The 13,399-nt window shown below is 36.1% G+C and overlaps 1 protein-coding gene across 5 annotated transcripts in view; it reads left to right on the forward strand.

Moving 5' to 3' along the window:
- The window catches only part of TAB2 (TGF-beta activated kinase 1 (MAP3K7) binding protein 2), a 75,545-nt gene extending 64,992 nt beyond the window's left edge, over positions 1–10,553 (forward strand). For 4 of the 5 annotated variants that reach the window (XM_045843352.1, XM_045843350.1, XM_045843353.1 and 1 more), the window contains 4 exons: positions 4,280–4,440; positions 4,650–4,743; positions 6,013–6,093; positions 9,247–10,553. In XM_045843352.1, the coding sequence (XP_045699308.1) occupies positions 4,280–4,440; positions 4,650–4,743; positions 6,013–6,093; positions 9,247–9,389 (479 nt within the window). In that variant the 3' untranslated portion in view covers positions 9,390–10,553. The remainder of the gene's footprint in view (positions 1–4,279; positions 4,441–4,649; positions 4,744–6,012; positions 6,094–9,246) is intronic. The other variant, XM_045843354.1, reaches the window with a different exon arrangement.
- Positions 10,554–13,399: the final 2,846 nt, after the last annotated feature.

A 13,399-nucleotide genomic window follows, 5' to 3' on the forward strand; every position in this document is an offset into this window, starting at 1 on the left:
CAGGTTCGATTCCCAGCTAGGGTACATTCCTGGGTTGCAGGCCATAACCCCCAGCAACCGCACATTGATGTTTCTTTCTCTCTCTTTCTCTCTCTCTCTCTCTCTCTCTCTCTCTCTCCCCCTCTCCCCCTCTCCCCTTCTCCCTCTCTCCCTCCCTAGAGTTTGTTTGTCTGTCCCTTCCCTCCCTAAAAATAAATAAATAAAATCTTTAAAAATAATAATAAATTTAAATTCTTTTAAAAAATATATATTTTATTGATTATGCTATTACAGTTGCCCCATTTCCCCCCCTTTTCCCCTCCGCTCGGTGCACCCCCTCCCACTCACATTCCCCCCCCCCTTTAGTTCATGTCCATGGGTTATATATATATATAAATATATATATTTATATATATATATAAACATATATATTTAAATATATATATAAATATATATTTATATATATATTTATATATATAAACCTTATATATATTTATATATATAAACCATATATATATATAGAACTTATATATATATGTAAGTTCTTTGTCTTCTACATATCCTATACTATTCTTAACCTCCCCCTGTCTATCTTCTACCTACCATTTATGCTACTTATTCTGTGTACCTTTTGCCCCTCTCTCCCCACCCACTCCCCCAGCTAATAACTCTCCACGTGATCTCCATTTCTGTGATTCTGTTCCTGTTCTAGTTGTTTGCTTAGTTTGTTTTTGTTTTTGTTTGTTTTAGGTTCAATTGTTAATAATTGTGAGTTTTTTGTCATTTTACTGTTCATATTTTTTAATTTTCTTAGATAAGTCCTTTTAACATTTCATATATAATGAGTTAGTGATGATAAATTCCTTTAACTTGCCTTATCTGAGAAGCACTTTATCTGCCCTTCCATTATAAATGATAGCTTTGCTGAATAGAGTAATCTTGGATATAGGTCCTTGCCTTTCATGATTTCAATACATTTTTCCAGCCCCTTTTTGCCTGCATGGTTTCTTTTGAGAAATCAGCTCCTTTGTAGGTAATTATGTCCTTTTCTCTTGTTGCTTTTAAGATTCTCTGTCTTTAATTTTGGGTAATGTAATTATGATGTGCCTTGGTGTGTGCTTTCTTGGATCCAACTTCTTTGGGACTCTCTGAGCTTCCTAGAAATCTATTTCCTTTGCCAGATTGGGGAAGTTTCTCCTTCATTAGTTTTTCAAATAAGTTTTCAGTTTCTTGCTGTTTGTCTTCTCCTTCTGACACCTCTATGATTCAGATGTTGGAATGTTTAAGGTTGTCCCAGAGGTTCCTAAGCCTCTCTTCAGTTTTTTGAATTGTTTTTTCACTCTGTTCTGGTTGAATGTTTCTTTCCTCCTCCTGCTCCAAACCATTGATTTGAGTCCTGGTTTCCTTCCCGTCACTGTTGGTTCCCTGTACATTTTCCTTTATTTCACTTAGCATAGCCTTCATTTTTTTCCTCTATGTTGCAACCATATTCAATCAATTCTGTGAGCATCCTGATTACCAGTGTTTTGAACTGTGCATCTGATAGGCTGGCTATCTCTTCATCACTTAGTTGTATTTTTTCTAGAGCTTTAATCTGTTCTTTCACTGGGCCATTTTTTTTCTCTCAGTATGCCTGTTAAGGCAGTGGAGCCTTAAGAACCAAGGCGGGGCAACTGATGTTACTGTGCTGTGATGACTCTGCATGTGGGGGAGGGGTCCGAGAGGGAACAGTGCTACTTGCTCTGCTCTCTGCCAGTTTTCAGTCACTTTCCCCACTACCCACAAGCAAATTGGGCCCTTCTGGTGCTGCTTTCCAGTGGGTGGGTTTGTGTATGTTCCAGGACCCTGTGGGTCTCTCCAACACTCTCCCTGTGAGGCTGGGAGTTTCTCCCGCTGCCTCAACCCTCACAAGTGTTTTCAGTCGGTGTTTTGAGGTTTTATTTCCTGGCGCTGGAGCCCTGGGCTGCGTGGTCTGTCTCGCTCCCCAGTTGTTCCTCCCGGTTTATCTGTACGCAAATGTGGAACTGCCTGCTCCTCCAGCCTGCCACCTTGCCTTGAGTCTGTCCTGTCTGTCCTCACTGCCCGGCTGCCCATCTCTGCCCCTCCTACCAGTCTGGATGAATGTGTCTTTCTTTAACTCATTGGTGGTTGGACTTCCATAGAGTTCAATTTTCTGTCAGTTCTGGTCATTTTTTTGTTTTTAAATTGTTGTCCTTCTTTTGGTTGTTGGAGGAGGCACAGTGTGTCTACCTATGCCTTCAACTTGGCCAGAAGTCTTGAGACCTTTATTTCATTGAGTATTTTTCCTTTATGGATCCCATAAGTGGTGGCTCCCTGGTGGGAGAAGTGGATCGCCGGAGCAGTTCACATTTGCTTCACCCTAGCGCCCCGAGGAAATCACCAGCCTGGGACTAATTATTATAACAATTTAAAATCCCGAAGTCTCACTCTGCCCTATGGTGTAAATTGTGACCACTCAAGTGTGGTATAAACTGTGTTTCACTTTCTCAGGAAATCCATTCTCATCCCTTCTCCATGTATAATATTAAATATTAACATAAGTGTATATCTTTTCTAATTTCAGCATAAACAAACCATCTTTACTCATTAGAACCACTAAATAAATGTGTTTACTTTTTTACAAATCTTCAGCATTTTAAGAAATGCTACTTTCAAATAAAATAATCATTAATTTAAACAAATGTCTAATTAATGCCTCTTTGAGATGTGTTGGTACGTGGTTGGAGTTCAGAAACGAAGGAAAGTATATACCCTTAGTTTGCCCTTCACTTCCTGCTTCCATCTTTTCTTCTCTTACTGTCCTGTTCAAAAAAATAAAACCCATGTCCTCATCTTCTTTTAGGACAATACACTCTAATGCAGTTCAAGTGAAATAAACCGAACTAATACACGCTTGACCTAAAAAACCTTAGGGTGTAGGTATGGATGTGCAAAGATACAGCAAGTTCTTAACCAGGACTTTGTGTACCTTAAAAACACCTCCCTGCATTACAGAATATATATTAAAATGTCAGAGAAGGTACCAGGATTTTAGAGTTTATCAGAATTAGCCATGGTTTCTAAAACTTGAAACATAATGCCCTCATACTTGTTTCTGTCAATAAGTAAGAAAGAAAAACTACAGAAGGAAACGTCTGCAGATTATATTAGTGTCGAATTTTTCTTGGGAAAAATTACCAACTGACATTGATTTTGAAGTCCTTGAGCCTAATAGGCTTCCCATCCCACACCCTGATTCTGGTTCTAGAATAGACTACTAGTTTAAATGGCCTGAATGTACATTAATGTGCCATCGCCTTTTCCTTATTTTTTAGATTTATAGAACTTTCGGTTTAGTTGAGGATGACTGTTAAACATTAATCTAATTGGTTTAATCTGTTTGACTTTTTATTTTAATGACTGTTTTTTATTTGTAAAGGTTAGTTATTATACTTTTCTCATTAGGCCTGCCTGTTTTCTCATGGTAGAATCATCCCAAGCTGCCTTCTCTAGAAGTAGATCCAGGTATCTGCACTTTCAGTTCCGTTTCTTAAACGCTGAGGCCCAGGTTGTCCAGGGATGGTTCACAAGAACACGTGTCCATTCTTATGGCTCCGTAAGCTTCCCAAGCAGTTTATCATTCGTGCTACAAGACTGATTATTTACTTTCTTTTTAAAAAATCTTAGGGAAACATTTTCACAAAATATAATTAGAATATAAGAAAATGTATGTGTTTGATTTGTCTATTTATAGTATAGATTTTACTTTGAAATTTCAACAGCTTAATGTTTATGTTTACATGGATTCAAATCAATCTACTTTATTTGTTGCATACGTCAAGATAGATTAAATCTAACCTATATTCCCGTCTAAAATACCTGTAAAATGTTTCTGTTAGAATACCGTATGCATTATCCAAACATACTAGACTTTTTGGAGCAGAAGTGCTTATTTCAGAAAGTTAGATGTGAATTAAATACTAGTGAATTAGGTTATTTGACTAGACTAGAGCCTTGAGAGTAAAAATAGGATAAAAGTGCTATCTTTGGCCATAAAATAGGTTTATCCAAACCCTAAAAAAAATTAGTGAGTGACATTTGTCCACTTGAATAATTAAGATAATCTTCAAGTTGAAACTTTTGAAATTTCAAATGTTTAAATTTACAGTATTTTGTCTTAGTGTACCTTTGGGATTCTTGGCAAACCCTTGTCACAAATACTCATTTGTTTTGTTTTCCCAAGGCTGCTTATGACTAAAGCGGGTGAGTAGGTCCTCATGTTTACTAATATGTATTGCAGCTCTGTTGGTACACCAGAAGGCCAGAATGGAACGACTTCAAAGAGAACTTGAGATTCAAAAGAAAAAGCTGGATAAACTAAAATCTGAGGTCAATGAAATGGAAAATAATCTAACTCGAAGGCGTCTGAAAAGATCGAATTCCATATCCCAAATACCTTCAGTAAGTCTGTTAACTGTTGTGACCTCTCTGCTTGAACACGTGAATAAGCAATCTTATCAGAAGTATAAAGGCTTGATCTGGTTTTAAAAGCTCTTAATTCATACTTGTTTTTCTGATCTTACCTTCCCCTGCCAAACTTTTTTTTTTTTTTCTTAACTAATAACATGAGAATTCAATGTAGACCCTTCTCACATGGAATTATCTTTCAGCTGGAAGAAATGCAGCAGTTGAGAAGTTGTAATAGACAACTCCAGATTGACATTGACTGCTTAACCAAAGAAATTGATCTTTTTCAAGCCCGAGGTAAACTTCAGTGCATACTCAGCAGAAATTCGTTGTATAAATATACCTGCTCTTTTCCTGTGGCTCAAAACAGATTTATCAGTCATAATCTTATGGTCTCAGATTTGACTTTGGAGCCAGATAGTGCTAGAAAACTGTTGGGTTTTAATTTTCCCTCCCACCCTGCTCCCCCCAAAAAATATGTAATGTATTTAGTTGAGTAATTTGATACATTTTATATCCTTCAAATCTTCTTTAGTAATGTGCTAAAGGAAGACAAGGATTAGTATCTTTAGCTGTGTTGTTAAAGTATTGCTACTACATATTAGTAGAATGTGTTACAATAATATTTATTAAGATTAAAATGTATGTACTCATACATCTTTTTTGCATTTCCGTTTTGCCTTTCAAGAATTATGCTTTTCAAAACATAATTTAAAAGGCATCCCCACCCTAATGGCACTATCTTAATTGATAAAATAGAGAACAGAATAAATATATGGCGTACACATTTTTAGAGCAATGATAATTTATTGTACTTGAGCTGTTATTTAGAAGTTGCTTTATTATAGTAAAAAAAAAAGTTTATAATTTAATTCAGTTCCATAGACAATTGAAAGGAAATTTTATAACTTAAACCTAACTTTGAAGTTGGAGAAATAATAGAAATATATAAAATGGAAAAGGTAGAAAAGGGAAGGAAACCAACAAAAAAGTCCTTCAGTCACAGTTTTGACTGTGTGCCAGAATCCATTAAACTGAAAGATGATTCATTTTATTTTCTTTTAAAACATTAGTAAGCTGTTTATCTTAAAACATTCATAGACAATGCCATAATTTAACTTTGGAGAGAAAAAGAAAGTTAGGGCTTTTCTAGAAACTAATTCTGAACTTGTTGCTTTTGTTTAAAATGTGAACCATTGTATTACATGAGTGCAAAGTTTTTATACTTATTAGTGACCAAACTGTTTAGTTGCTTAAGGCCATGTTGAGTCATTTAAAATTATACATTTGTCCCATGGAACAGGGATCTGCTTCTAATCATGTCATTCATTGTCTTACTAGCATTAATATGACGACTTCCCCAGTTTACCACGTAGGCCACTGTTATGAGTGCTGTGTTTACCTGCCTCAGCCATTTTGGACTCCTTACATATAATTTGAGATTAGAAGTACAAATAATTGAAAAGCATTTCTGTAATTATTTTTTAGAAATAAACTATTTGCTTTTTAAAAAATAAAATATTTTTGAACATAAACATTGATATATTTACTTTTTATATATTTCAGGGCCACATTTTAATCCCAGCGCAATTCATAACTTTTATGACAATATTGGATTTGTAGGTCCTGTACCACCAAAACCCAAAGGTTAGTGTATCCATTAAGTGTGAAAACTGTTACATTTTGAAAAGCAGTATTTTTAATTGCTATTTTTAGCAACCTTCCACTCTAGAAGTGCTTCAGACTTAGACAGTCTTGGATGGGTTCATTAGGAATACGTTTGTTGATTTTTTTATTTACATGCTGGGGGTTGGGGAGGATACAAAAGCTCTTAAAAAGTAGTAGATGCCCTTTGGATTCATCATGCACTCACAAAATAGCAAGTCCTGGTTTAAAAAAATCAGGTGAAAAATTTGTATTCTTTAAATTTCAGACAAATGATGAGGCAGATACCATAGGAAGTAAGTTTATTTTTCATGAGTAGCCTGTTTTATCTAATTTATGCATAATTCTGTGTGATCAAATACTCAAAATTACAGATAAGTGATTTTTGAAAACTGTTACCTACTAGCATTTTACATCACTGATATTCACAGAATGTATATACTGCAAACTACAAAATGTCAAAATAAATGTGTAATTTTTTACTCTAGGCATAAAAATATGGCAATAAGACTATGTTACTGGTTCTTTGGTTTGTTGCAAGAATTTTAACATTCTCATTCAGGAACCTGTTCTCTTCATTACCATATTTTTAAGTATAATTTAATTAGACCTAGCTAATCTTGATATCATTTTTTCTTAAATGCTTTTAAACACAGCTGGAATGTAGTGAATTGTTACTACAGAGGAGCAAAAGTGAGAGTAGGGCATTTGGCACTGTTCGCGAGTATGCAGACATCGGATGCTCTTAGGTGCTAACTGAATAAAGAAATAAAATTGTGGCATAACCTAGCTCCTTAAAATAAAAAAAGTAGATATTTCGGGCTCCCAGTGAGTTGCCTCTATATGTGCATTTTTCTCTTTCAAAAACCAGAATTTTTCTCATAAAAATTTCCTGTTTTGTTTCAATATAATCTAGTACTTTATGTGTTGAGGGTAAGAGAAAGGTAGAATATAGATAGGAAACATGAGGGTTTATTTTATCATTCTCTCTATTTTTGTTGTGTGTGTTTGAGATTTTCTATGGTAAAAAAGAAAAGAAAAACTTCATTACTTGAAAGTTTTTCACAAAATATGGAAGCTTGTATCCTGGCTGTTTTTAGAGAAATAACAAATCAATTATTTTTGCCTTAAGGCTAAAATGAGGAGTTAACTAGTTTCACTGGTAGAGGTTTATTGGAGGTTTATGCAAACCTTAAAATCAGGTTTGCTTCACAATGAAGTTTGGTTTATTTTTCAGATTTTATTTATTTTCAGAGAGAGGGAAAGGGACCTGGCCCACAACCTGGACAAGTGCCCTGACCAGGAATCAAACAGGCGACCTTTTGGTTCGCAGGCTGGTGCTCAGTCCACTGAGCCACAGCAGCCAGGGCAGTGAGTTTTTTTAAACAGCTCCTCCAATTACAAATCCTCTTTTTCATTGTAACTTCCTCTTTTTCATTGTAACTTCCTCTGTTTTCAATTCTGATGGTTTAGTTTCCAAATACTGCTAGTAAAAAGATTCATAACTTGTTAATTACCAAATGAAATTGTGCATATGTAAGAAAACTCTTGGAGACTTTTTTTTTTTAAAGTGTAGGTCTTCCATTGACTAAACAATTAAGTAGATGCTGGTATTTAAATGGACTTGTTATAGATTAACACTGAAAAAACCTTTGTAGTTAAACACAGAGCACAGACAGTTTTACTAAAAGTGAGCCAGGTTAGGATGTTTTCTAACTCTCCAGTGAGACCAGGTTTCTAGTGAGCAGCAGGACAGACCCTCAGGTTAGAGCAGTCATTCTGTAACTTGTTTCCCACATATGGAATGTGAAATAAATTCAGATATAACTGTTTATTTTAATGCTTTAGGGGACACTAACTAGTATTATCAGACCCTTGATTTTTCAAATATTTTCCAAGTTGCTCATGCATGTGGCAAAAATTGTGAGGATGCCTAAAAATTGTAACCAATGCCTGAAGTTGGGAATGTTGCAATAAAATGCTCTTGAAGATTAACCACTAAATAAGGTACCATTAAAGGGGCCCAGAGCACCAGACAGCACTTAAATATCTTAAATTTGTTACAAAACTTTCTATTTTAATCTAATAGTCTTTTAAAAGAGCAGAAAAGATGTCATTTAGTTACCATTTCAGTAACTGAATGGTAGTAGATGAAATTTGCAAATTGATATACATTGTTTTAATAGTTTAAATGCTTAAATTATAAACTTTGGTAGGAGACATCATCCCAAAAATAATTTGTAGGAATACTATTCTAAATTTATAATGGTATTTCCCCCAAAATAAGTTCTATTAATGTCATTTCATTTAGCTACAACCTTGAAAGAATATAACTATTTCTCATATTTAAGATACCTCAATTTTTTCAAATACTTGAGAACACTGGCCCCTTAAAGCTGCAGTGACTTTATCAGTAAGAAAGATTAGACCAAACACCATATGATTTATCTCAGATCACAGAACAAAGAAATCAGGAGTTAGTAGCAGAGCCAGATGCAGAACTCCATTCTCACAACCCTCAATCTGGTGTTCTTTCTACTGTTAAGAGTGAAAAATAAACACGGTAAAATTTTTTACTCTGATTAACTTTTCCAGGGTCTATTGATAGTTAAATAAGATTATAGAAATTAGTCCATCTTTATATTTTATTTAAGGCTGACATTTTCAGCAGATAAAGAACATTTAACAAAAACTTTAATTCCTGGTAGAAAACAGAACTATAAATACTGCTTCACTGGGACATGAAACTCTAACTTTAATGAGACATAAGTTCATTGTCAGTATTGTATTGGGACACCTTTTCACAATCTGAGGTGACACTGGGAATCTTGCTATCAGTTAACATATGGATTGCTTTCCCCTTTCTCCTGCTGTAAATTGGGGAGACCATACTCTTTTCTCCTTTAATAAGATATTGAGGTAACTGCATCATGTCCATGTTTATGTTCCCCAGCGGAGAAGTGCCAGCTTGCGGGAAACGGGTGAGGACCCAAGCGTGTGTGTGGGTCTCAGCTAGGTGCTCCATTTGGTTAACAACTGGCCTAGTGCTGTGCAGGACAAGCAGTGGTGGAGATTGCCAGTAGTGAATGACTTTGTGATCTTTGCTTCTAAAGTAGTTCTTTTGCTTCCTTACAGATCAGAGGTCCACCATCAAAACACCAAAGACTCAAGATACAGAAGATGATGAGGGGGCTCAGTGGAATTGTACTGCCTGTACTTTCTTGAACCATCCCGCCTTAATCCGCTGTGAACAGTGTGAGATGCCAAGGCATTTCTGAGCCAGAAGGCCTGTATCTTCTCCAGAACCGTATCTGAAGCTCAAGAAACCAGTCTGCCATCAGGGGAAAAGTTTCACTGCTACATAGGATTTTGTCAAACAGAAGGTGTGACAAGATGGTGTTGTGCTAATGTTAAATGTCAGCCCACGGAGCTAATAATACCTCAGTCTAATGTCATGGGCAGTTGAAATCCATCACATGAAAGGTAATCTGCTGAAAGACTTGGTTGCCCGCTGCCTAACCACGTTCAGTGTTACCAGTAGCCCATTACAGATAATTTTCAATGTGTTATTAATGCCTAGGTGTTCCCATACCTTTTCCCCTCATGTCACTACTGAATTTTGACAGGAGGAAGGAATAAAATGATGGCTTTTTTTTTTTAAAGCTTTCAGTGAAACACTACAAACATGAAGAAATGGAACAAGGTTTAACTATTTAAAAACTTTGCTGCCGCATAGTGCCAATGGATAGGGGAAGAACTTCACAAATCTGTGGTACTCTTGGCCTTGTCTTTGTCTTCCCTGAAAACGTCTCCACTCTGAAGCCAGCATCTAGGTCTAAAGGTGAAAAGGAAGCAGCATGCATTGTCTGTACAAACACGCAGTGAAGTATCCCAGAGCTTTTCCTACTGTACAGGTCTCTAAGTCTGCTTTAAGCGATTTCTCTTCTCCTTTATTATTTTCTTATATTTCTATATGTATAGTGTAATAGTCTTTTGTTAACTAATTTTCTTGTTTCCTTTTAGTGATTAAGCACGATCATGTCCCTTTCTAAGCCTTACCCAAAAGAAGCAATGCCTTAAAATAAAGAAGCATTAATGAAATGAAACTATGCACAAAATAACTTTCCTCTACTTATTCTGTACTTTGCCCTCCTGAGTGCCGACTCTGTGAAGACATCCCAATGCTGCGCAGTGAACTGCAGGAAACGTAATTACAAGACTTCTGTCTGTAGGTCACACTATGTCCTGCCTTTAGCAGTGGGTGACACAGCACAGTGTTTTATCTTCCCCAGGGAAGTGTAAAACGAAAGGTTTCTAACCCACTGACAGAGCAACAAGGTTCAACTTCCTCATCTGCCTGGTGTCCCACAGAACTTTCACAAGGGATTACTGTTGGGAAAGTACAGTTTCAAAACCAGCAACAGTAGCAGTACCTACAGCCCTTTTTGAGAGAGAGAGAGAGAAAGAAAGAAGTTTAAATGCTTTACTGTTGGGGCAGTTCATTTCTAAACCTGACTTGGTGGCAGTATCGTGTGTATTTATAAAACAAGGCTAGTCATATTTAGGACAACTGAAGAAAAGCTGGAAAAAAAAACAATCAAACTTGAACACTGAAGCAACCTCAAGCATCTCTTTATTTTGATGATATATTTTTATAAGGAAAATAAATATTCAAATGATCAGGAATGTATATAAATAAAATCAAGAAAAAATAACAGTATGCATTTAAAAAGACAATTATGAAATTATATATCAGTGCTTAGAATGGGGCTAACAGAAGTGCTGAAATGTAGCAAAAGATAGGAGGTAATGTAGACTGTCACCCACTGTAAATGTTTGCAAATGGATATTTTTAAATAAACAGGATTATTATAGGTGACCTATATGAATGTCAAAGCCTCGACTTCCAGGCTTTGCGCTATGTATATGGAAAGAAATATGACAATCCTAGTTAATTAGACAGTAGACCCAAAGCCCTTACATTTGGTGCATTTTGCTTTAAAAATAGGCCTTGTTTTTCAGCTTCATCTGCAGTTCTATGTGAAGATTGATAAATCAGTTTTTACTTGTTTTATTAATAAAACGTAATTTGGATATCTTGAGTGGATGGTTTTGTGATTTAGCTGGGTAAACTATCTTTGTAACAGATAAGTTATTTATAAAAATTAAAAAACTTATATTCTAATGTGGATTTTGTGACTTGTTTTTAAGGTTTGTGGGACAGGAGATAATTTATAGTTAATTGAAACCAGAGAAAACTCATTCTCTAGAGTCTTCTCATGACATCATGGCATTCAACTGCATTTCTTGGGTGGTTTTTATTAATTTCCCCAGGCTTTTGCACTGATGAAAGAAACCATGTTTCAACTAAGCAAGAAAAATGAATATACCTTCTTTTTTCATAATTTGTTATAGCTTTTCCTTTCCTTTGTTTTAGGGCTTCTAAAGTGTACCCCATGGTTGAAAACAATTTCTGGAGTCATTTAGCCTGGGTGTAGTCATTTAGTTAATGTTTGCTCTTCTGTAATGTATAGATGCTGAGGATGTGGTATTTCTCTTGAAGAGAACCTTTATATGGAGTTTTCAAAAAATTACGAAGTGGTCTGAGCTTGAAAAGAGCGAAGTAGCACTCACTGGTGTCTCTGACGTAACTGTAGAAAACCCTGCTGTGCCTTAACTGGTCTTTTAAACCTAGTGGGACAGAAACATCCTTCGCTGGGGAGCACGAGGCCTGGACGTGCCGGTGGGCTGGAGAGCACCTTTAAGGAATCACTGCACTAAAATACAGTGACAGGTACTGAAAACTTCAAATGGGAAGATGACTTCCGTTCCTCATCCCTTTCTCTGGGTGCTAACGTTCTCTGTATTTTAAGAAAAGGGGGATAGTTAGCAAGCAGTTCGTGTAAACTGAATTTCTCAGGAAAAGCTTTATGTTAACACAATGTTGACCAGTATCTACTTTCATAACCAATACATTATACAAAGATGCATGTTACATTGCAAATGTTTGTGGGGGGAAATGAAACTTTTTCTTTCAAGATTTTCATTTTTTTAAATAATCTGGATCTATCTGCAGTCTAATTATATTAATAGACTTTATATTGGAGAAATAAAACCATGGCTTTCTATGCAGAAAACCACAGATAGTCCTAAACTTTAAGCTTATATTTTAATCGAAGCATTTATAAATAGCAAACTGATATTTCAAAGTTTTCTCTTCCCCAATTTAATGTTGATGGGAAATTCTAGTGAGTAGTGATAGGGTTAAGAAATGAACGGTGTAAGATAGAATAATTCAGTCCATGAGTAATTGAAGGGACTGTATTACCTCAGAAAATACCAAATCTAGTGGCACTGAAGGCCATTCCAGATTTAATATCGACATGCTGGGTATCAACGTAGTTTCCCACATAATATTACAAGGTACTTCTATTTCTCTATGACAAGTGAACATATTTTGGGCTCCAGTTTTCAGAAGCTACAATTATATCCATTTCACTGGAAGATAAAATGGCTCAGAGCTACATTTCAATTTTCATTGCTTCCATCTGAAAATATAATTAGGCAACTGAGAGAAAAGAAAGGACATTTTCTAAAGAAAACACTATTTTGTAGATTTGTATTTGTTGAGATGGGTTTTCCCCCTCTGTATATAGCAAGCTATTTGGATTTCCAGTTTTTGACAGAGTGTAGTTAATCATAAAAAATGCCTGGGCCCTGGCTGGTGTTGCTCAGTGGATTGGGTGCTGGCCTGCGAAGCAAGGGTTCGCTGGTTCAATTCCCAGCTGGGGCACATGCCTGGGTTGCAGGCCCAGTACCCAGTAGGGGGTGCCTGAGAGGCAACCACACATTGATGTGTCTCCCTCTCTTTCTCCCTCCCTTAAAATAAAATCTTTTTTAAAAAAATGCTTGGGCCCTGGCCAGTATGGTTCAGTTGGATAGAGCATTGTCTGGTTACTAAAAGGTTTCAAGTTCAATTCCTAGTCGGGGCGCACACCTAGGTTGAGGGTTCAGTCCTCCATCTGGGCATGTATGACCCCCAGTCTTGGCACACATGGTCCAGGGCCATGTACATGTACATGTGGGAGGCAGCCCATCAATGTTTCTCTCCCTCTGAAAAACAATAAAAACAAAAAATGACCTCAGGTGAGGATTAAAAAAGTGCTTGGTAATGCATTGTATTTGTAACTATAAATTTCATACTATATTATTGGTTCACAAATAGAATTGCCATGTTCTAGTATAATAGTTTATTGATTTACCTAGTTGCTTGGAAAGGTTATGTGGC

The sequence above is a fragment of the Phyllostomus hastatus genome, unplaced genomic scaffold (genome assembly GCF_019186645.2).
Source record: "Phyllostomus hastatus isolate PE091 unplaced genomic scaffold, TTU_PhHast_1.1 phas_contig_40, whole genome shotgun sequence".
Lineage (NCBI taxonomy): Eukaryota > Metazoa > Chordata > Mammalia > Chiroptera > Phyllostomidae > Phyllostomus > Phyllostomus hastatus.